Source organism: Aythya marila (genome assembly GCF_965140915.1).
Source record: "Aythya marila genome assembly, chromosome: 6".
Classification (NCBI taxonomy): domain Eukaryota; kingdom Metazoa; phylum Chordata; class Aves; order Anseriformes; family Anatidae; genus Aythya; species Aythya marila.
The window spans coordinates 10,824,426-10,849,079 of NC_139047.1; the positions used below are offsets into that span (position 1 = coordinate 10,824,426).

Sequence of the window (24,654 nt, forward strand, 5' to 3'; positions counted from 1 at the left end):
TGCACGTTATACACACACAGAGCTATGTACTTCCCCCAGACTGGGGCTTCCAAATCATTTCTGCTGTCCCGGTGATTCATGCTCTTCAAAGCATATGGTAAACATGTAACTTTCAGAATCAGACATCTACTTTGCTGACCTTGTCCCCAGACACATTATAAACCTCCTTCTGAGTCAACAGCACATCCTTCCTCTGCAGCAATTCAGGAAGTCGTGCGGCGCTGGTTATGAAGCTGATTCAGCTGAACACAGGTGATTTTCACATGCCAGCGAGGTTTCAGTCTCACTTCGCCGCACCGAGCGTGGAGCATACGGTATCAGAGGAGATGACAGGTTTCTTTCCAGAACGTGTCTGCGTGTGCTTCCCTCCCCAGCACTGAGGGATGCAACAAAACACCAGCATTTCAGACACGGGACATCATGATAATTCCATAATTGCTTTATTATTACAATACCATCTCTAAAATGCTTCTAAATCACACGTTCAAACATAACTTCATTCCCTACCCCCACGGTTATCAGGTAGAATGAATTCGCCCCTCAAACACAACACATGGGAAGGAAAACCCTTCGAGCTGCAAAATAACATTGCTTGTGCTGGTTCCTGAGGACTTACAGCGCGGTGCCCCTCTCTGCAGTATGCTCAGGATTTTATCCGGAACTGTGCTGACTCACCAAAAATCCCACATTCTCGGAAAATTGCATCCACAAACTATTTTCCATAGTTCAGAGCGTGCAGCGAGTGACCCCAAACTGCAAACCACCTCCAGACTTCCTACCGCACGCGTACTTTGTTTCTCTAAACTGCACCTTTGGTGTCCAGGCTGAAGCATCCAGGTTCTCAGGCACCCCGGTGGCAAGAATTACTCCATACTCAACTCGGGTTCTCCGCTTTGTGTCTTGAGGCCTGAGCATCTCGCACCGCTTGCCATCAGGCAGGATGATGAGCACTGGCAGCCTGCTCAAGGACCGATCTTGATGATGGGATTTATGGCTTAAGTGAAGGCCGATTCCTGCAGGGACTTGGTGATTTTGGCTGACAACAACCTCATCGCCGCACGTTGTTTTTAAGGGAAGCGAGCGTGGGACCTGCTGTGCATGGGAAGAATAAAGCAGGTAGAGTAACAATCGCTGCAATTTGGGGGTGTAAGGTCTGTCCTGGAATGGGACGAGCGGGTCTTTCAGGAAAAAGGGAGCCTGACGCGCAGCAGGCGTTGCATAAACCCAGCCGTACCCTCCTAGCGGGCTTCCTTCAAACGTGTGTCACGCACAGCCTCTTCCGAGAGCTAATTTCCATTTTTTCCTCTGCACAAGCCCACTCACAGGAAATCTTGCAGGATGCGTATCCCTTCGATACCTGAAGGCTTCGGTGAGTAACGTCGCAGGCAATTCCTCTGCCACCCGGCCTACCACCAGGAGCTCGAGCCAAGGCAGCGCCTGCCTCCCTCGGGCAGGTAGGCAGGCAGCCACCCAGAGCTGCAGGCAGGTGAAAGAACAGCATTTCTGATACACCTCTAGTAGAAACTGAACAAATCTCTTTTTTAATCGTTAAAACTGACCAAGAAACTAAGGCGGCGTCCTAAGTTGTCTCCAGCAGAGCAGCCTGCGGTGGCCGAAGACCCCGGGAGATGACAGGGAGCCCAGCCACCCTGAGTCAAAATGAGAGCCCGAAGAAGACCACCAAGCTTTCTGCTGGAAATGTCTGCCAAGGCTCCCTGCTGACGGGACCTCTCTGAGTAGGAGGCTCGTGACATTTAAGTTGCAGCCGGATATGAAAATAATAAAAGCATTCACAGATAACAACTTGATGTTTTCCCATTTGCAAAGGCCAAGTTATTGGCTTTCCCCCCCCCCATCCCCATCTTATTCTTGCACAAATCTGCACACATCTACATTACGTGGTGTACAGATGATATCAGAAATGCTGAAAGCATTAGTCACGGCCAGACAAATGGAAAAATATTCCAGAGCACCGTAGTTTTCAAGCAGCCTATCCCCCAGGTACTACAGGTACCTGCTGCCGGCTCTGGCAAATGCAGCAGCAGAAAGGATATTGTGCTGGTGGAAGAGAAGCACTTCTGGCCATGCCTTAACTGGTCTGTCATTAAGCAACAAGCAAGCAATTAATAGCATTAATCTTACAAAAGAGAGATGAGTGTGTTCAACTTCTTACCAGGAGGAGCTTTCCCCTCTGAACTTTTCCCCACTGCATCGTGTTCCTAGGAAGCTCGGGAAGAATTACACGAAGCAGCAGCAGCTTAGGGTGAGGGGGGGGAATGAGGAAAAGGAAAAAGCAACGCCACCTCCTATAATAAAACATCGTCAAATCTAATACTGAGATATTTAAGGTGTCCTAAGGAAGCTCTGTGAAAACCAAGCACTGAGAGATCAGCCCTGGGCAGGGCGGCGAGCAGCACGAGGCAGGCAGAGCTGCTCTAACAGCACCAGTGCTGCGCAGATGAGGCTGCAGAAGGCAGCTCCCTCCTCCAGCACATGGCTTGTGCCTGCCCTCAGCTGCCCCTGCCCCACTGTTTCTCTGGAAGCATCCGAATTAGTGCGCTTGCTCTTCCCATTTCGCCTTCAAAAGCTCATTAGATGCTCATCTCTTAACGCATGTCAGGGTTGCGCTGCGTGCCTAAAGCAACACAACTGCAACAGCTCCATTACAAATCCGAGGCATCACGGGGGTTGGCAGCGTAACTCAAAGCCAGCCTCCCTCTTCAGTAGTTAGGCAAGGCAGAATTTGTAATTGGGTAAGTAATTGGGCTAGGAAAAAGCCAGCAACCAGCTCTCACCAGGCTGTGCCAGCGAAGCAAGCTGCGGGCACCCCAGCCACCATTTGGACCCCAAAAGCCACGATGGGTCCAGCTTTCAGCACCATGAACACGCTCACTCTGGCTGTCCTGCAACATATTCCCAGGGCAGCAACCACAACAGGGAGAGGGCGACCACCTGGTGATGGAGGGGAGGAACAGCTCCACATGTCAGTGTGATGAATTAACACCTGATTGAACCCGTTCCAGCTCAAGGCTTGCCTGCGCTACCTTAACTCGCTCTGAGTAAGACACCGTGCCCACACCATCCCTGAGCCCGTAGGGATGAGATGTCTGTAGCTGGTGAAGGAGCTCCAAGCTCTGGATTGTTCTTCGAACACCTCCTCCAGCTGATGGGGGGAGAAAAACAGCCGGTTAAGGGATCCTCTGAAAAAAAAAAAACAGCACACAGCCACAGTCATAGCAAGTCCTCGAGCACGCCACGAGCAGAACAGTGAACTCTGCCGGGAGATGGAAGGCTGCAGAGAGAGCCTTAATTTTATGCTTCACGCCATTTTTATTTAAAGCTGCATGAGGCAACGTGAGAAAAAGGAGCTACATGGCTCTGACTTTCTCAGAGGCCAAAATGAAAAAGCTGTTTCTTCAGCACCGAGATTTCAAGTGCTTATTCATTCCCGCATGTCATCTGTAAGCAAACTACTCCTCCATTCATTACAGCCTGGCAGAATGCAAAGGCGTCGCGCAGAAGTCTTCACTTTTACTATTATAAACGATGCTATTTTTGCCTTGAGCCTCCAGCATCACCAATCACATACCCTTCACACGCATCACCCCCAGCTCCCTCCGCTCAGCTATTGTGCCTTGCGAAGCTGTAGGTGTTTTCCTCCCGCAGCCCTACCTGGTGAGAGCACTCGGCAGCGAGTTGTGACATCTGGCTGCTCTGCCACGGCGCCGCAGCTTCGCAGGGAGTCGCGTGCACGCTCCTTGATGAGGCTCTGCAATTAATAAAGGGCTGCACGTGGCCTGCAAACCGCTGCTGACAGCGGAGCTGCTGGGATCACCGTCCCACCTGCCTCCCAGCCCCGCAGCTTTCACCATTAATGGCACCTTTCAACGCGGAGCCAAAAAAAAATGCCACCGCCGCTCACCGTCAGGCAGCGCTCGCCGTCCCCGGCCTCAGCACGCGCTGCGTTTTCTGCCCTCTCATCTGCTTCCACCAGCAGCAAGCCTTCAGCCCTGCTCAAATGCCAGACAAAACATCTCCAAGCTGCCAGCGTGCTCTCCGCTGGCACAGCCGAGGGCGCTCTGCAAAGGTCAGCGGTTTGAAAAAAATCTGCGCGACGTATCAGAAAAGCCTTACGAGCATGTGATGCTTGGAAGCAGAGCCTGATCCATAATTAGATGTTTCGGCGGTTGTTATCCTGGAAAGAGGTCCGCGGTGGCATTTCACAAGTCCAGGACCGGGAAACAAACCCGCACGGCCGTTTTGTTTTCTCGGTGCCTAAAAAAGGCTCGAGCTGAAACAATTCGGAGACCAGCGGTGGTGGTGCAGGCAGCACAGCACTCACAAGCAGAGGCAGGGCTGCTTTAGTCGTGTTTAAGAGCCTTGCAGCTCAAATACCCCCTGAACACATCTGAAGCATGAGCTAGGTGGAAGCTCCGAGTCAGTGATTTTCTTATTCCAGCCGGGGAATCAGCTGGCAGGCAGAGGGAAGAGGTGACAGCGTCCAGCAGACTCTGCCAGCTTCGATTTGGGAGAAACGCCCCAGTCCGAGCTCCCCTCCGTGCAGCTTCCCTGTGCACAAAGCCATCTCCACACCAGTTAGTCAGCAAAATTAACGTCTTGGAGGTGGCAGAATGGTTAAAAAAAGGGGGGGAGTGGAACTAAGATGTTAAATCACTTAAATTTACCAAGACAGAAAGTGTACTAGCTAACCTGGGTGTTAGCAACAACTAGCAAGTGGACGAAAGCAAACAAGCCAGCAGACATGATGGAAAGGCAGCCGTGCAAGAAAACAGTAAAAAAAAAAAAAAAAAAAAACCACGAAGAAAGCAAATACCGAGCGTTCTGCCTCTTTCAAAATAAGAGTCAGTCACGATCTCATGACAGTTGCAAAACACTACACGCACCTTTCTGCTGTGAAACATTTCCACTGTGAGATATTAGGAAAAAATGGTGTAGTTCAAGAGAAATTGTCCTACGTTTGATTTAATTATTTTAAGAGAAAAAAGTTTGTAGCACAAGAGTGCTTTCAGCACAACTCCATCTGATCCTTTTCCTTGCTGAAGCCACCTATGCATGTGTCTAAATCAGCTAACAGCATCATTATTTCCATATAAAATTAAATATGGAATTATTGCCGTGATTTCCTCTTGCTGTAGAGATCCGTACCCTTCCGGAGCTCAGGAATCCAAGCGAGGCATCACGAGCAGAGTGCTTCATGCCATCTAGCCTTAGTATGATGTTTGCCTAGATGATGTCCAGCTGGCCAAAACTAAACACCTACAAAATGCTGCTCGGTGCATCCTGCTGCACGCCGATGCTGTCAGCGTGCTGGATGCCCCAGGGCCAAGAGAAATGGCCACCCCATTTCCCAGCCTGATTTATGCTCCTATTTGCTCTCCAGTGACCAGAGAAATGGAAGGGGCGAGCACACCTTGGTTTAACACGCAGCTGGCTTTACTCAGCAGTTCGGAAGCTGCATTCCCTCTGTAATTAGCTGCCCTTCGCCCAGCATCCCTCACCATACAGCCGACACCACACCAAAGCTCAGTTGGCTTACAGGTACGTCAGACACCCAGACCCAACATCAGGCTTCCTGGGCCTCTGGCATTGCAAGGCCACAGAAAAGCACAGCCCGGAGCCAAACACGTGCCTAAAGAATAATTTTCCCCAGTTCGTACAGGAGGAGCCTGGACAGACACATGGCGAGGCCACAGCATCACACACGCTAACAAGCAGGAGCTGACCCGTACCCGCTGGAAAGCTGGTATTTGAAACCCAAAACGGCCCCATGTTCTCCTTCCACACATAAAAAACGTCAAATTACAGATTTAGCAACCAAAGGAGAGTTAAGATAGGCACACAAGCACACGTATAAACACATATGCACGCATGAATACACAACCCTACATCCCTGAGCCAACTCAAACCAGCCTTGTTGCTGTCTAACAGCACCGTGTACTCCTGAAGAGTCCCTTTCTGCCAAAAATCCAGGCTGGGCACAGCTTTCTCTCAGGAGAGGAATGGCACAAGAGCATAAACAACGCCAGCTGACTTTACAATGAAAGCACAACGGGCGCTCAGGCTCTGCGCACCAACGCAGGTACGGGCAGGCTGCTGCCAAGCCAGCCACGGTGCAGTCATCACCATCATCATCATCATCTTCTCATGGCTTTGCTGGCATCACAAGATCCGCCTCTGATGTAGGAATAAACAAACTACACCGGGAAATATTAAAAAAATACTTTAATTCTCAAACCTCAAGCTTTAACGGGAGAAAAGATGCTCTGCGCAGATTATGTGTTAAGCTTGACCAAAACATGTAAATAGCCTTATGAATATTTAGCTTACAACTAAAGAGAGGAGGAGGAAGGGGAAGGGGAGACATCTACTCCAAAAACTTGGCACAAGATGAAGGATCCTGTACTAAAAAAACAGAGAGCTTGTCAAATCCCTACTTCAGGCTGAGAACAAGCCACACTTTCCTTTCTGGCAAGGAAAATGAACTGCAAGTGGACAGCTTTCTCATCAAATAGACACGGACTGTATCACTGAAAGTGTTTATAGCTACAAATCATACATGGGCCTGCCCTTTCAGGCTTACGCATGCCTGCAGGAGGCTGGCATATGCATCAGGACCAACAGATTGGTTTTTAAAGGACAAACAACTTTTCAGAAAGTTAAATAGGAAACAGTTGGTTCGATAGCAGCTGGCTTCTCAGAACGGGTGGAATAACATCTAAAACCTTCATCGGGAATGGTGCTTCTAAGAATTTTGCCCCCATCCCTCCACCAGCAGGTTTTGTTTTTAGTTAGGCACAGATTAAGAGAATTAAAAAATAAGTCATTATTGTAAGCTTTAGGAATATTCTTAATATTTCTAATGCCATTTGTTCCATCAAGCCTGCGCAACCACTCCGGTCTCCTCGGTGCCAAATCCACCGGTAGGGGAGCTCTGAGGCATTGGCACAGCGATCCAAGCCGGAGAAGGAAGATGCTTCCAGAAAGGCTGAACAGACTTTTTTTTTTTTCCCTTTTAATTAAAATCAGTGCATTCTTTCAGGAGAAGCTGCTGTAGTCTCAGCGAACTGGCAGCCTTTATCCCAGCCTCCGATTCGCGCTGACAAACAGCTGGACGTGCATCGGTTCAGGCTCTTTAGCAGCTCCCTCAAGCCTCTCCCCGAGAACCCAGACACAGAAAGAAGCCTGTGTCTGAAGCATCAGGCTGCAGCTACCCTGCAACAGGGGGAAAAGCACTGCTTTACATCTAACTCCATCACTTACACAGGTTTCTTCAGCGTGCCTTAATCAACAGGACATTTCGTCGCGTTAAATCATTGCTGCGCTAAGTTTCCACATGTCTCCCTGCTTCATTTTGCTCCTTTTCTGCTTTACTTTTTATCGGCGAACCGTGGACGGCTTTCAAGGATCACGCTGCTCCAGCAAAGCAGCATCACTTCATTAGGCACTGCCATGCCAATGCCAAGCTGCAGGCTGCCACGGAGCTCACGTGCCGAGCGGCACAGCCTGTGCCACTCTGCCACCACCACAGCAACACTGCACGCACTACACACTGGTTACTACTGATAGTAAGAATCACAGAATCACAGAATTTTCTAGGTTGGAAGAGACCTCAAGGTCATCGAGTCCAACCTCCAACCTAACGCTAACAGCCCTCCACTAAACCATATCCCTAAGCTCTACATCTAAGCGTCTTTTGAAGATTTCCAGGGATGGTGACTCCACCACTTCCCTGGGCAGCCTGTTCCAGAGCCTAAGCTTGCATTTGTTTTTTCCATTCAGTTATAGTTTTAAATAACATACCAGTGACTGGAGTACCTGTAACACGCTGCCATCCTTGCAGTAAAACTCCGGTTTTCTGATGTCTCAGTGAACACACACAGTCACTACATTTCCTGAAAAATTCAGCTCTAACCTGTCGTTAAAAGCTGCAGTTATTTACCAGGTCTCTCTCCGTCCATTTCTGGAAGCACTCAGCACCTGATTTGCACAACCAGAGTTTTTCAAGCAAATGGCTTCGTAGGAAGTTTCTTCCATCTGATTGCTGGAACCCTCTGAAGATTAAGTAACTGTTACCTAATTACTTTGATCAATTATCCCAAAACATCCCATTCTTCTTTTTAATGCTATCCATGTTCTCCCTGACAAAAGCAAACAGTAGTTTTGCTTTGCAGAGTTAACAGCAGAAAAAGGCAGCATGAGGAGCAATCTGACAAGCAAGCCTTCCCAAGGGACCAAAGGCAACGGGGGAAAGCAAGGTCTCCGCTCACCCCATGGTCCACAAAGAGGTGGAGAGCACGAAGCAGGCGCAGCCCTAAGCTGCTGCAGGCGCTGTCCTGAGCTTGGTGGCATCTACTTTTTGTAATTCAAACAGAACCTGAGCAACTGGGGTACAACCAGAAAGGCACTCAGCTTGCTCATAGTTATAGAAGTTACCACGTTTGTTCTACTAACTAACCACAAATGCACCTAAAAACACTCTCCTCTTAAGGCTGTCGCCATATAATTTATATCTTTAAGATGTATTGTAATTCCAGGAACTACAAACAGAGCAGTGCAGAGAGGAGAGGTGGCAGAGCGTGCCCAAGGTGTAACCTGAACTGCCGCAGCTCTGCTGTCCCACCAAGCACACGCATCCCACAGCTCTCTTTTGGACTCGGCCCCTTTGCAGCTGCAAAATTAGCAACCTCTGGCCTACTTTGGGGCATGTTAGAGTCCAACCGTATTTACGCTGACCGAGACAAGCAAAGGTTGTGACGACTTATTGACGCAAGAGCTATTTCATGCCCCATGCCAGACATTAATCAGTGGAGGAGGAGGAATTCTCTTTAAGCACGCAGCGAGAAAGTGATTTGGTCAACTGCTAAAAAAAACAAGCTGAGGTCTTGCGTGACAAACGCAACTGTAAAAAAGTTAAAAGCACAACTCTTACACAGCTGCCTGGTGAGAAAGCCAGAGTAAGACAGCAGAACCCAGTGACTGGACAGAAACATTATGCAAACCCCTTCTCATGGGAAAAAAAAAAAAAAAAGTAGGATTAATTCGGAGTCTTCCTGATCCTCTGTCAATATAAACTGATGCTATGTTTCCTCAGATCACCTCAAATATATTTTGGTGGAGGCAGAGGTAACAATTAAAGTATACTGACCCCGCGAGGGTTCTACCTGCTGCAATTTGGGATGCTAAGGAGCAAAACAAAGGATCCCAGGATCTATTTGAAGCAGCTACTGCACAGAGCCACGTTTTACAGGGAAAAAAAAAAAAAAAAAGCCAGAATCTTGAAGGCAGACTGAATGAGCAGCATCACCCCTACCTGCCAAGAAGCCTTCATGATAAACCTGTCAAGAGTTACGAGCCTGCAGAACAGGCCTTCCACCTGCTGGAAAGAAAAAAAAAAATCTAATGCTAATCAGATACTTGCTGTCAGCAGGGAACAGATGCCTAAGCCCTTCTTCTTGGTTTGCTGAGCTGCAAGGATTGCATGCCTTCTCCTGGCAAAGGTCAGAACACAGTATTTGGAAGTTTTGGACTTTCTCTTGAAGTGACAGTCAAGGATGGACTTGGATGGACTAATAGAGTTTGGTGTAAGGGCTCTGGACTTTTTGTCGCTCTGGGCTAGTTTTTCACCAGGGAAGAGAAAGACAATCAGCTTGGTCTAGCTCAGGCTTTTACCTTGCTCCACAAGAGCAGCTCAGGCATTTTATAGAGCAGAAGCACACTACCACGGAAAAGTTTTAAGCTAAGATGCTTCTTTTCGTATCCAGCATAAAACAAAGGTCACAGGTAAAGGAGTTAAAAAGTCTGTTTGTCCTTAAATTGCATGATTTAAACAAACAGAATTTTTAAAATCTATCTCAAAGGATCATCTTCGTGCTTTTTTTAGTTTAAGTGCATCTCATTGAGCTGTAAGGTTTCTCTGCCTGAAGAATTGTCAATTGATCAAAAAAACTGGACCAACTTTACAGCAGTAAATAGAAAAATGCTGTCCTCTCATCTCTCAGCGAGCAAGGCAACTGAACTAAGGGTGGCATTACCGATCCCAGCAGCACCCGGCCTGACTGGCTGGATATCTAAAGAGACCACATTTACAAATAACTGCATTGATCTTGGTCTATTGATTAGAAAGTGAAACCTGAGAGCAAACAGTCGTTACACAGTAGTTCATGGACAGCAATACCATAAAAAAAAAAATCAACATAGACAATGCAACGAGTAAACTGCTTAGACAGGCATCAAGCCCCACACCCCCTCACCCCAAGGCTCACACATCTTGTGATTACACAAAGCCTGACGGGGTTACATGCCTACAGCAGCAGCCTTTCAGGACAAAATGGTTACCTGAAGCCAAGGCTAGCAGTTCAAAGCTCACAGACTAGACCTCACTCCGATTACAATTTTCCCTGTAAAGCTATTTATGTGGTTTGGCAACACAGCAGCTACAAACAGAATGAGTACATAGATTCCTGAATAGTGAAAGGGTAAGGATTGATTTTTTTTTTTTAAATGATTTCTTTGAATCCATCTGTCATTCCTCCAACATCCTGATCCCAGCCCTACCACAGACTGCAGCTGCAGCACTGAGATTTTCCACAAGTTCTCTCCACTGCAAGCAACTCTACCTTGCCCGTGGTCAGGACCATCTAGCGGAGGAGTCGGTGGCACTGCTAAAATCCTCAGCTGAACGGATGGCAGAAACAGGGCTGAGAAATTCAGATTTACCACTCCCGAAGAGATCTCAGGAGGGTAATTAGCAGCTCAAAAGGGTAATTAACAGCACTGCCACAGGCTTGCCCAGGTGCCTTCCCCAGGCCCCGCAGGCAGGCCAGGCGCAGCCATCCTCATGGAGGGCACCAAGGCCTCACACCTCCAGCCTGCAGGACAGCTCTGATGGAGCCACAGCAGAGGAACAGGGGCTGGAAATAAATATTGGACAGACCCAGTTTGCTCTGTGGGTTCCCTGCCAGAGCCTCTCTGCCCCTTCAGCCAGGCAGTGACCACGGTATGAGGCCCACAGGCTGACATCTGCCTCCCAGGGCGCTGCTGAACCACGCCGTGCTCTGAAGGGCTCTTCCAGGCTACCGAGCTGGGTTTTAAGCATTAAAAATTAAGCTGGAATCATGCTTGAAATTCAAGACGAATCCCTAAATAGTCACAGTCAGCACACTTCTTTTTTTTTTTGTTTGAAAGAAGACATTAAGTAATCTTGATCTAGTTCAGTTTGAAATAGATTACAGGGAGACAGGAGCATCTCAAAAAAAAAAAAGCCCATATGAATATTTTCCTGTAGGTAATTCAGATTTCAGTAGCTGCAAAGTTTAATATCAGCTTCATCCTTTTTGAAAGGCTGAAAATGTGCTTCAACATTTCAGAACATCCATCTATCAAGCACCATTGAGCCAAACCATGACAGCACCACGAGTCTGTCAAGGACTTTGAAGCAAACAAGGGGGCACTGCCTGGAAAGCATCTGGTTTTCCCAGTAGTTTTCCCAGTACTTGATGAAACAGCAGCATTTTGTTTAGTTATAAAAACAAAATTATGTAAAGGTCTCCTGATATACTAATATTATTGTTCTTAGAGGAAGAATTACTCGTATACCCCATCTCTCACTGATCCACAAGTCAACTTGCATGAAGTCACTGCAGCACGGCCCCTGCCCAGCCAGCAGCATACAGGAACGTGCTGATGGACAAAGAAAAAGACAACAAGTACCACAGCTCAAGAAAAGAACAAAAAGGAGGAACAGGAATAGGAGATACGATGGCCAACATACTGCACAGCCATTTTTTCTTCACCCTTCTTCTTCCCAACTGACACAAAAACCTTCTTAAACAAAAAATAAAAATCTTTTTAGCAAGAGCTCTCACACAAAACAAAACAATATTTTTCTTTTGAAGTTAGGGTAAACAGCAACTATCAAAGCACAGGTAATCAGATGGCCAAATTCCTGTGCTTAAAGGATGAAAAATGCCACGTATGGCTGACATCCATCCGCAAATAAGTGGATTTTCTGCCCCTGCTCTTGAATCACTTTCAGAGTCACAAGAGTGACTGAAATGTTCCTTCAGGATCAGCACTGGCCTAATTGATCTGACCACAGCAAAGGCACAAAGACAAGCCTCATCGATGCGAGAGCCTGGCGCTAAGACAAGCTGAATAATTTAAGATAAATACTGAGAACACACTCCTTGGTACAGTCCAGTAACAAACCTAATTTAAGGAAGCATACATGAGAAGATATGGGTCAAACAAAGGCTGACCAAAAGTGAAGCAGAAGCACGGTAAGCAGACAGAAAAAAAAAGTCTGTCTGCTTCCCAAGTGAGACACTAGGGGCTAAGGACTATCTTAAATAGTATCATCTGACTTTAAAAGAGAAGCCTCTTTTCTATCCTTTTCTCATCCTATGCCTCATTCAAAATAATTCAGTTATCTCCCTCTCAGCTGCTTCTCATCCTTACACCGCAGGATACATCACAGGCTAAAACACTACTTTAGAAGCAGGCTTTTAAAGAATTCCAAAGTGCAAGGACTGCATCTAAAGGAAAAAATAGAAGCGAGAGGAGCACACTTAGCAGGGACACTGACCTAGAAGGAACTTCAGCTTGAACCCCAAGTTGAAGCACAAAACAATTCTTTTCTTTGGAGGGTACAATAAAAACCTGGCACAGAAGGTCTCAGCTATTTGAAGCTCCAGCAAGTGAAAGCTTCACAGGTTCCAGGGTAGCAGTCTGAAAGCTGCCATGGTCCTCAAAACGAGACTGCTCTCCTTAGAGGAAATCCAGGTTGTGCTCAGCTTACACATACATATGAATACGTGGAGGAGTATTTCTTCACTCGTAAGCTGAAGAAATAAAATTAAGTGCCTGGTTCTGGTCTTGCAAAGGTTTTCAGCTCTCCCAACCAAAGCTTTTTGGTGCAGGCTGGCATCACCTCCCTGAAAAGAACAGTCTCTGCAGATCAAACACGTGTTGCTTGGACCACAGGACTCCTCATGAGCGCTAATGCAGTTTGTACAGCTCAGTTTGTGAGCTCCCACCATGCAGCAGCCATCACAGCAGCTAAATGATCAACAGAGCCTTTCTGCTTTGCAGTTTGGTGAAACGGGGACGTTTCTCCGAGTCACATCCTATACAACAATAAATCACACTGCTTTTCACATGAATGACAACCAAGCCCGGAGAGACACATTCTAAGGATCAAGAAACAGCCACTTCTTTCGCATAATGAGAAGTCTAATCTTCCACTGCTATGCCTTTCAAATTTTCTTCCAGAGTTGACAACTTTCCTGTAACAGGAGATTTTACAGAACACCTCCTACCTCCAGTCACTGTCAAAATAGCATGCAGTCCTTAAAGAAACTTCTCCATATGCTGTAGTTTAAGATAGCTGCCAAAGCCTTTTCTTGGGCAAATAAAATACCAACAGGATAGCCATAGTTACCAGCCCAGTCCTAAAAAGCAACCTAGGACACTCAACCCAAAAACAGAAAGATTCTCTTAACACAGATTTTATCAACAATGCATTTAGAGAGGAAAAGCTGAGAAGTACTGCATCAGAAGAGAAGTCAGGATGCCAGCCTTGATTATGACTGACCAATGGCTCTCAAACAAATGCAGGGAAAAAAGTAAGTTACCAGTCAGGTCCGAAGTGGTGGCATCTTCAAGGTGAGGTCCTGAGGTCACAACATTTCTTACTGGCAGATCTTGTTGCTGAGCTTATTTCTCAACCAACCTCAAAGCCTACTCTACCTATACTTGCTATTGCTTGTGTTTTACTCGTAGGTAGGAGCCTGAGTGCCCAGTCTAGAATAATCCCATTGTAGTAATGGAGCACCAGACAAGTAGGGGCAAGCAGGGACAGGCTGCGTCCAAATCCTCTTCCAGCCAGCAGCCACCAAGTATCAACTGTGCTAAAGGAGAACTGGAAATTACTCCTGTAGCCCTTATGTTTATTGAAAGAATGCTCTTGCCCCCAGATAACTTACAGACACAGACTCATTACTGCCAGAAAGTAGGTCAGTGTCATTTAAAGCCAGCTTGAAATGCATCTCCACAGAAACTTCTTAATCTTTAAAAAGAGAACGCATCAAATATTTATTCAATGGTGCAAAATGTTTGAGAGACTAACAGGGAAAGCTCTTATGTATAGTGCATGAAATGGCTTTCCATGCCTCGTTGAGCCATGGAATATGAAAGGAGGGTGGCTCCTTACACTCGGCAGATAAAATGCCATACAAAAGTATTTCTCAGCCTAGCGAATCACAGCACATGACTTGCTAACTTGTTTTGCCTCGTGTTGTGTGATCATGAAGCTTTCTGCCTTCTCAGGTCTCTCCTCCTGCTTTTAATGATCCTGCTGCAGATTTTTCCATATTAGATAGGCAACTCATTCTTAAATTTCAATATTCCTAATTATCAAACATTCAGCACTTCAAAATGTAAATAAAATTTGCATCTCCGCAAGAGTAGCTCTGAAGAAAGAATATAGCATTTGCATTCAGACTGGCTAATTCCTGTAAGATAACATTTCATAAACAAAATGCTTCATTGAACATGGAGATTTTCAGTTTTTACAAAGGACTGTGAACTTTAAACAAATACAAATCAGTTGAGTGATTAACTTTAAGTGTTTTGTTGTGTGTTTTTTTTTTTTTTTAACTGATCTTTATGTATAACTGGTATCAGTAGAACAATCTTTACTGATTAAAGAACTAAATGACAGCAAAACTTAAGCCACTGAAAATTGAGGGGGGGAGGGGGTCATCAGGAAATCATTTAAGGTCAATAGGAGAAAAAAACACAAAACCACACACACACGCAAGTCAGCCTGGGTAAGATGAGTGGCATCAGCACCACGGGTTATGTGAGGTAAGTTCCAGTTGTGGGCAGCACTCGCAGGTTAAGAAGTGAAACTAAACATGCTTGCCCCTGCCCCCACCAAGCTTTGTCATAATCCTACATGTTATCTTAATTAGCCTAATTTTCTTAATTATACTTTGCAGCAACTCCATCTTTTATAGCACAACTTATTTTTTATATTTTTAGCTTTATTCCAGCACAGGAAGAAGCAGCAACTCCTCTGCCAAAAGCCAAGGGGCGCTTTGTCTTGACGAGGTCTACGCTGCCTCCTCCTCTTCCTCCTGCCACCCCAGGTCTGATTTCAGCCCCAAACAAGGGGCACACAAGGCTTCCCCCCCAAAAAAAATAAATAGCAGTGATGGGGGGGGGAGAACAAAAGCAAGTAATTTACTTCAGACTACAAATTCTGTATTTTTAACCCCATTCAGTGAGAAGCCTTCAGCACGCAACTTTTCTTCACTCTTCAAAGCTCTCCTGTGAGGAAAAAAAACACTTCCATTCATCTACACTGCACCAATTTTATGGCTCTGTTCCTAAAAAATCCCATTAGTGATAGGTTTGGAGAAGATTAGAGAAGAAAGCTTGTACCCACTGAAGCAAAGTTTAATAGGCTCTTGAGTTAAGCCAGAGCATTCCCTTAAACAATGCACATCATTAGCAATAATTACCTGTAGCCATATAATCAAAACAGCGATCATAACTGACATGAGAAGCCCAGATGTCATCTTTGGCAAGGCTCGGAAACTGTTTCCACCAAATGTTATAAAACTGACTCCAAAAGAGAAGCCAGCATTAAGAATACCACAGCATGAGCCAGAGGTGGAAAGTCATCGTGAAACACCACAGAATGGGAACCGTGGAGATGGAAGCAAAATGAGAACCCCGAGCCTAGGAAGGGCACAGGTACAGAATTCCTAGACAGTGTTTGATGAGAACTGAAACTTTGCAGAAATTAATACTGTTTGTAAATATTTTCATACAAAGCCCACGTCTAACACAACGTGCTGTAAACACACCACAAAATCACTTCCTTGGCTTTTTATTTTTAATTTTATGGAAGTTTTTCACCCTTTAAGCAATGTCCAGTGAAGCAGTTGATGATGGTCCTTGACTTTCTCTCCCAAGACCTTACTTCAAGGGTTACTGCCTTCTACCCAATGTTGATACAGAAGTCACAGCTTCCAGTCATATCGAGCCAACCCCTACCTCATCCAAAGCCCTTCTGTGACACCGGGCCAAGCAGGTTTAGGAGCAGCAGCTCAGGAGCACACACGTATGTCCACAGCCACCCAGCTGGGCATCGATTAGACCATCAATCCCAGCAGGAGCCACTCAAACATCTGTTTGAGCAGGAGACTCACACAGATTTGTAACACCGCAAGAACTCTTCTTGCATGAGGAGCTTCTTGCTTACTGGCATTAGCACTTCTTATATGTCTCCCTGGTACGTTGTCAGTACAGAATTTGGGCAAAAGAAGGAGCAAGACAAACAAGAAAGCTGCATTTGAATTAAAGGAAAACAAGACAGAAACAGAAGACAAGCCATGGGCTTCCATCACCCTTTTCTAACAGAGCAGCCCAGCTCAGAATGACATCTCCCTTTCCCTGGAGAGATGCTCTTTAAATAGAGCTCTATTAAATTAGGTTTGTCTACTGTTTTTAAACATAAGCACAAGCTCAATCCATCCCAGTACTGTGAGGGAAGAAGCCACTAGCTCCCCAGTGTTTCTCATATTTGAGGGAGGAACACATTCAAGTAAGAGCTATCCACAAAACTGAAGAACCGACCTCTTGAAAGACCCTGCATTGCAGAAAATGCATCACAGACGAATACCTACAGGCAGAACATCACTTGTAGGCATGTACCTGGCTTCCCAACTCCCCACTGTACCAGAAGTAAGTCTCAAAAATCTAAGAGACTGCTATATTACAGATTTTTTTGTCTTTTTTTGATAAGGCTGATCATTTCAGAGACTTGTAAACTCATTTCAGTTTTTATTGCAAGGGTCAAGTTTTCAAGACTGCTGCCTGTAACCTCCAGCATCCCTATTTACTGCAGTGCTTCTTGCTCCCAGCCTCAGAAGCCACTAACACACTGCTAGAAATCATTCTGAAGCACTCAAAATCCTTCCCCCACAAATACACAACGCCCTAAATCTAAGGAGATGTGGACTTCAGTCTTGTTTGACTGTTAAACCAAAACCAATTAAACAGAAGTCGCAAAAGTAACCTGTCAAAAGCACGGATAAATAATTTCGTGGACCTCATCATTACTGAGTTAGTTACTTCCAGCAGTCATTACTTGCAACCATAAACTGAAATGGCCAAAGCAGGAGCATCAGCACGCTATAAAAACTCACCTTCCAATGCTCAAACCCACAAATGACTGCCTCACACAGATACCTGAAACACTAAATACACATTCAACAAAACTGTAAGCAAGGAGGAGGTGACTGAGCACCAACACGGCCTCATGACAGAGAGAAATGTGCTGTTTTGTAGGGATGAATCACGTGTCTTAAATTACAAACACATTAGGGATAATCTCACAGCCAACACTAATATGGATCAATTAAAAGCAAAAACTCCAGCAAAACTCTTCCTTCTTAATAGAAAGTACTTTAAAAGCCAAAAGAGACTTCTTCTTAAATATTAGTGAAGACTCAACAGAAGAACCATGCCCATTCCTCCAAACAGTACATACAGATGAGGCTGATCAGTGCAGATACAACAAAGTTAAGCATCAGGTGAGCATCTCAGAAAACACCTAGAACTTCCAGCACTATGTAACGCACCAATTAGAAACATAAGTAAGATTTCTTCATAACCAATTCAACTTTCATAACAGTTCAACTTTGCATCCTGGTGCAAAGTTTTGATTTTAAAGAAAACAGTAGCACAGGGAGAGGGACTGGATTACCATTTTAGGCACAGCAGAAAGCCTGTTCACACAACAAAAAGCCTTTTCGTCCCACGCAAGCACACTTCTTGCCAAGTCCAGTGGCATTCTGCTGTTGTTAGTGAATTCAAAGGGTTTTTGTCCTTACCTGGATGGCTTTGGGAGCTCATTGCTAGTAACGTCGAGTCCTTTGGAGAAGGGATTGTAGACAGGTCAGTTTCCACACAAGTAACAGCAGCTCTAAAGAGCTCCAATGCTTCACCAATACATAGAAATTGGAAGTGGGGATTAAATCATGGCCACCTTATAAAATCCAGGGCACAGTGACATGCTGAGCTGTATACAAAATAATCCAATAGGGTGGCAGAGTATCTTCTAATCGTTCTCAAGATGGGAACCTGCAGTAAAAGAAAAGGATGCCTGCATTAGAGAATTAAGATTTACAACCTTTTAAATTACACACTATAGAGTGTACATTTTGCCAGAAGAGGAGATTAATCTAGGATACCATTTTAGGCATCAAACGTTGCAGAAAGAGTAATTTTCAGAGCTATGGGTGCAATTTCAAATAACCATAAAAATGCAAATATTTAACCTTGTAAAAACAAACCAGAAAAAAACTTTTCAACTACACATTCAAGCCTTCAAAACCCCCCAAACTCGCATGTTCGTTCTGATCCTCCAACAGTACCATATGAAGCCACTTCAGTCCAACAGCTTCCATATTTTAAGAGCCATATGTATGAGTGGTAACTGTACTTCACGCATCTGCTCTCCAAAGAAGTCTCAAGAAAAATCCCTCGGTGCCAAGAAGTGGTCTTGGAGCAGGAAGGAAAAAAGCCCACACAATCCATTGCGCTCCCCCTCTGCCAAGCCTCCAGCAGTTTATTAAGAAGCAACATCATACTGCTGAGGAAAAATCCACCACCCCTGATTATTTTTAAGCTGTGTATCAGAGCAAGAAAGAAGCCTGCAAAAGCACTCTAAAAAGCCGAGTTTTACACGTAGGGTATCCAAAAGCTCACTTTGTTTTAACGTGCAGAAGGGGAGAGACCTGCCAGCAATAGGTGCTATCAGCCAGAGCTACTGAAACGGATTAAACCAGCTGTCTCCACGTGAAGCAAAGGGTTATTCTTCTTCTTCGAGGAGACCACCTCTCCTGGCCCTGAGGACCAGGCGTTAGAGGACAGCCAGCCTCGGGAGCAGCTCCTCGCTGCCATCGCTCCCTAACCTTGGGCAGAGGACACGTAGGGTACGAGGCGCTGCTTGCACAAGGAGCACCTGTCCCCAGTTTGTCTTTGCCATCGCATTTTGCACAGTCCCATCTATTCTTGGAAGAGCTCTTACCACGCTCCGCTTTACCCCCCCTGCTATCATTAGATATTTGTGTCGCTTTCCAATAAGGCGGCCAAAGCGGGTCTACGACTTCAATACCAGCACAGCCGCCTTGCATGGGGCCTGATTTATGGCACTGCTTCCCTGGTTTGCCTAAGCATATTCTGCTTAACAAAGAGGCCATCCTCTCTGTCTCACAATTAAAAAAAAAAAAAAAAAAAACACTCTAAATGGCCATTTCTCTCTACCCCAAGTGCTTCAGCATCGCTACTCGCCAAGTTTCCCCGCCTGTCTCGCATTTTCAGGGACCTGGGATGCTCTTTTATGTTACACATTAAATTAAGAGAAAATTACTTAAGTGTCATTTCTAATCCCTACAGGTCTCTGCCATCTCAAGTGTTCAAGATATTCCAGTTCCATTAATTTGCACATCCTGTTGAAGAGTCAGGTCAGCTAAGACCAGGCATTAGCAAATATTAACATCATTCATTTCCAATAAAATTAGCAGGTAATGTTATGGCACAAGCAATCACAGCTGCAGACAAGGAAGAACTCAGAGGAGAGCTAATAGATTTTTATCTGCCCATTCACACGACGCAAGAATGAAGGCGAGAGCACGAACAATGAGAAGATGTATTTATTTTCTGAAGAAACTCGACCGACACAGCAGCTGCAAATCCATTTAGCAGCACCACTGCCTTACCTATCCCCAGCTCTTCCCCCAGAGGTCTATCTAAACTCAGTCAGGCATGAAAGAGACCCACAATATTAAACTTCTGCACGTTTGGGGATTACTAGCGCCTGGGGAGAACAGAGACAACAAAATGGCCATGCTCAGGTTTAGTTCAGGTATACATTTTTTTTATTACCTTTAAAAAAAATCCTACATCTCTTCCCAAAGACTGAATAAATTATAAGCATAACAGACCTTCCCAGGACAGGCACAGCAGTCAGCTCCCAACTTATTTCCCCACTAACCTCGTATTTTCAGCCACCGCTTGTGCTGAACTCAATGCAGCCCAACCAGAAATTTCTTTCTGAGAGCCAGGAGTTGCTCTCAAGCCCCTACTCCCGACAGTGCTGGTGTAAACTTGTCATTTTGCCACTACCTCACGAGACCTTTCTCAAGTGTGGAGAAGCAAAATGTTCTCTACTGTGGCTGGGATGCTGAGGTCTGGATGGCTTTCCAGGAAGATCTCCTGCTAGGGAGCACATCACAGGGCTTGCTTCGCCCTCAGCAGTGCGGCAGGCAGGCCTTGCATCGAGTGTGTCAAGGCAGGTATGTGTGTAAAAACACTCTCATGAGGCAAAGAAAGCAGCAGCAAATTGGCCAGCAGCCTGGGCCGCCACACGTGCCAACAAACCACCTATATGCAGGTGCGTGAGATGGCCAAGGGAGGCCAATGGCTCTAAACACACAAACGCTCAACAGTTCTCCAAAAAAAATACAGGCTCCTAACCCTGAGCAGTGATTCCTCACCTTTTTCCTCTCCACGTGCATGAGCAGGTCTGACCCTAAGCCCCCAAAGTCCCCCCAGGCCCCGCTCCACCACCCGGCCCTACAGTGTCCCCTCCACACGCTTTCCAAGCAGGCTTTCCCCCCCACTGGGCATGCAGACGACAATTAAGATACAGAACTGGGAAGCGTGAGTAATCTGACAGTTCTCCAAGTCTATTTCCATACATTCTGTAGCTTCTGAAAGCTTCTCTCACTTTTTATTTATTTATTTTAAATCAAGGTAATCACGGCAATCCTGATGATCCACCATGTGAGTGCTTTGACAGCATGGACGCTCCCCTTCCTCTTCTCGGCCCTCCCCAGATGTGTCTCTGCCTGTCACGACGACCGATGTGAGATAACCAATAATTAAAGTCGTGCCCCAGTTCGCTTCTAGGTCCAGGAAAAGCTGCTCTGCCTTCCAGAGCCCCCAGCTGCTAACAGCTTGGGGCAAGGCACGGCCTTGCAGGAGGACAAGCTCAGGAAGGCAACACCAGGAGAACGCCTCCTGCGTGCTGGCACTTCTGCAGCTCGCAGCAGCACTCCAGCACCGCAGGGCTCGGTCTCCAAAAGCTATGGCAACACCCACCTTCCACAAGGCATTAATTCATCTGTCCTTATATATATGCAATGTGAGGCACAAAACACGAGATTTATTTTTTTTTCTTCCCCAAATCTACCAAGGTTTTAAGACTTCTTGCTGCATAAACAGGCAAACAGATTTCAGTGCAATCCCACACGCTCTGCTCGAGATGACGACGACCACGGCTTGAAGCTTGCTTGGATCCCTGGCCTGCAACACACAGCCCGTGGACGACCCAGCGCTGCAGCAGGCGCCTGCTTTGCACAAACCCTGAGAGCTGGTGCGAGGCAGCCCCTCCAGCACAGCTCATCGATGCAAGCTCTCCTCTGGCAACAGACCCAGGATCGTTCCCTTTCTGGGGTTGTTTTTCAAAGACTGCCGATGTAAAATCTATATGGAAAGGAGGAGGAGAAAAGGAAGAGCGGATGCATATAGCTGCTCGGAGTAGTAATAATTTACCACGACCACAAAATGATTTACTACGTCTATTTAGAGCACAGGCAGCGTGAAACGGTCTCCCAGGCTGACTCTTCCCTCCAGGGACCACGTCTCCAGAGCCACCACTTTGCATGATGACAAAAATAGTGGCGGTAGCCCTGAGGACTCATGCAACCCTTTGACAACACCACTTCAGCTCTTCTCCAGCAGCACGCTGCTTTCCTGAAGCTGTCTCAGGAGACCAGGATACAGAAGCATCGTCCAGTCCCCTAAGTGTTGGGTTTCTCACCGTTTCAACGATACCCAAAGCAGAGCTGTCACCGAAGACATCTTCAACAACATCTGACATCCTCTGAAAGAGTTTTAAGTCTCTGAAGACTGTGTTTCTGTCTCTAAACACATACTGCAAGGGCAAGAAGTTCTTATAAACAGACTGCACTATAAAACGCACCATCCACTTCATGCTCAGCTGCGGACAGAAGAGCAACTAGAAGAGTTGACAGTAATAGGAACTAAAAATAGGACACCAGTTTGCTGCTGTATTAGCCAAATAAAAGTTTACTGTTCCTCCGACATCACAAATATTTGGTGAAAAACTAGACTTCCCTCTCCGTTTCCAAGTACACAGGATAACCCAAAGAGCAGCAAAAAAAAAAAAGAGTAAGAAAAACGATCAGCAGCGTGCTGCAAATTCCTTGTGTACACTAAGCACATTATAAGTCTTCAGCCTGGAACAGAGATGGCTGAGACACATTACAGAGACAGTCTGCAGGATTATAATTAACACGAAGAAATCACCAATCACTGTTTCCCACCTCTTTCAGAGAGGGAAGTTTTCCCATTCTTTTTCTAGGAGAGAGTTCAGATGGACACCCAGGAGAAGGAAAGCATCAGCTAGAGAAAGCAGAAGATGTCATTCACTCCAAAAGCAAACGTGTAAACAGTAAGTACTTCGTCAGAAGGCCAGGAAACCCACAAAACGAGTCTCTGGCTCACAGGAGGGTGTTTCAGAGAGCTGTCCTCTTCCAAAATGCCTCCCCAGGTACATCATCAGGGATGCTACTGGAGATCATGGCAGCCAAGCACAAAGACAAGGGCCCACCACCAACACATGCAGTCACTAAATGAAACGTATGAAGAACTTTGGCTTCGCATGTTAACAACAAATTACCTGGTAATAGTCAAGTTGCACAGTGGCCTTTACATGGACAAATTATCAGGCAGTAACCAGCTACAAGGCTGGCCCCGCAGTAAGAGCCATTCTTCACTTGTTAAAGTTTTAGCAAAGATATCATGAACAAGCAGCAAAGGGGCTGCTGAAGCTTGCAGCCTTCAGGCTGCACCAGCCTTAGACTGGTTCTCCGAAGGAAAGGCTAGAAAGGAAACTCCATATTTTTCCACTAGAATTTAAGTGGGAAACATTTGGTTCTTTCACCAACGCATGCGCTCTTCCTTCATCCAAAAAAATCCACGTGCTCAACTGGGCTTTGCCCTACGCTGACACGACAGAGTCCCATCTTGCAAAATGTTTACTCCTGACAGCTTCCTATACTGCACAAAAATACCACATGGAATTCTAAATCAATTCCCACACAATAGGTTCGCACACATGCATTAAGTTAAAAATACTCAAGTGAACTGGCAGAAGTACCTGCACGGCACTCAGATACCCACTTGGAAGAAGAAGAAAAAGCAGCCTCAGTCTAAGAACCGGAAGGCTTCATTACAGCTAGGCTAATAACTAAACAGAAAACCCAACCCTGTGCAGCTATTTCAAATCCAGCTTCTCAGCAGTGGTATAATAGCCACGTAGATGTCACTGTTCAGATCCAGACTGGACAGCAGGGCATCACATCTTTGCTCAGCTTCTTGTTTCTGTGCCCTTACCTTGCAGTAGCAAAATTAGAGGCACATACTTTTCAGCTCAAAAGCTCAACACAGTGACCTGAGTGTACTAACCATCTAAGAAATACAGAGCATTACCCAGTACTTCAAGGAATTAAAACACACTGCATTTGTTTAGCAAGTGCTGACATTTCAATGCCAGCCCTTACAAGTGCTATTCTCACATGACAGCCTGGAGTAGAACAAATATTGTGTTTCCGCCTCTCCCTTAAACTTCCACTTTCAAGTGCACGCTGCGAGGATTTATTACCTGTATGCTCACACTAAACATTTTAACTTTGTGACAGGTTTTGTATGGCGTAGCATTAAGAAAGGGATTCGATCTCTAACTACATTGGCCCTAAGTGTTAAATTACAGTATGTGTACATTAAGGCTTCAAGAATAACTGATACCTACTTTGTATTTACACAGTTCCTCCAAGGAAGGCTATAATGCATTTCTAGACAGTCCCTAGCAGTTGCTTTTGGAGCACTCCTGCTATTATTTTATAGAGCAGCTTGTTAAGCAAGCCTTTGCAATACAAGCAGCGCTGTACATGCACCGAAATCACCACCCAGTGCTAAAAGGAAACAACATGAACAGCAGCCACCAGTGAGAAAACAACACTGATCGTGAGCTACTTATTAACACTGAACCAAACCGCAGCAACTCAAGGACAGCAAACCTATATACGCATAATTAGGCTATTTGCAACAGAACTTCTTGAAAATAATTTTAAAAATTTCTACAGTTTCATACGCATTTGCTTATGAGAACGTCCGTGGCACCAGATGATCTCCAGATGATCCAAAGCTGAGGTGCTAGCCTATAACTAGGAACACAGGGGACACTGATATTTCAGAAGTCAAGATCTCTCTTCACCCATTTCAAAGTTAAATTAACGTGTACCTAACACTCTTAAAGCTTGGCCCCAGCAGAAGCCTGCAGTTAAACACCCTTTCCTCACTAAGTTTTACAGCAAGGGCTACTTAGAAGACTGTGCTTTTTGCATATTCTGCACAAAATCCCTTGTGGCAACATCTACGCTTCTGCAAATCACCACCCTTGACCAACAATTACACCTGCTTTGAAAGCTGAAGGTCCCTCCTTCACGTCTAAAAAAGAAAACCCTTAGATCT

The 24,654-nt window shown here is 45.8% G+C and overlaps 1 protein-coding gene and 1 long non-coding RNA gene across 4 annotated transcripts in view; both read right to left on the bottom strand.

Annotated features, from left to right (window-relative positions):
- HDAC4 (histone deacetylase 4) overlaps positions 1-24,654 on the bottom strand; it is a 233,773-nt gene that overhangs the window by 193,519 nt on the left and 15,600 nt on the right. For 2 of the 3 annotated variants that reach the window (XM_082763106.1, XM_082763107.1), the window contains exon 2: positions 17,925-18,174. In XM_082763106.1, coding sequence (XP_082619232.1) covers positions 17,925-17,946 — 22 coding nt within the window. In that variant the 5' untranslated portion in view covers positions 17,947-18,174. Of the gene's footprint in view, positions 1-17,924; positions 18,175-18,801; positions 18,955-24,654 lie in introns of those variants that run through there. The other variant, XM_082763108.1, reaches the window with a different exon arrangement.
- On the bottom strand, positions 430-4,130 carry LOC309879407. Its single transcript, XR_014317740.1, has 3 exons — positions 3,923-4,130; positions 3,673-3,769; positions 430-3,200 (listed from the first exon to the last, which is right to left on the bottom strand). It is a non-coding gene; the product is annotated as an uncharacterized lncRNA (long non-coding RNA).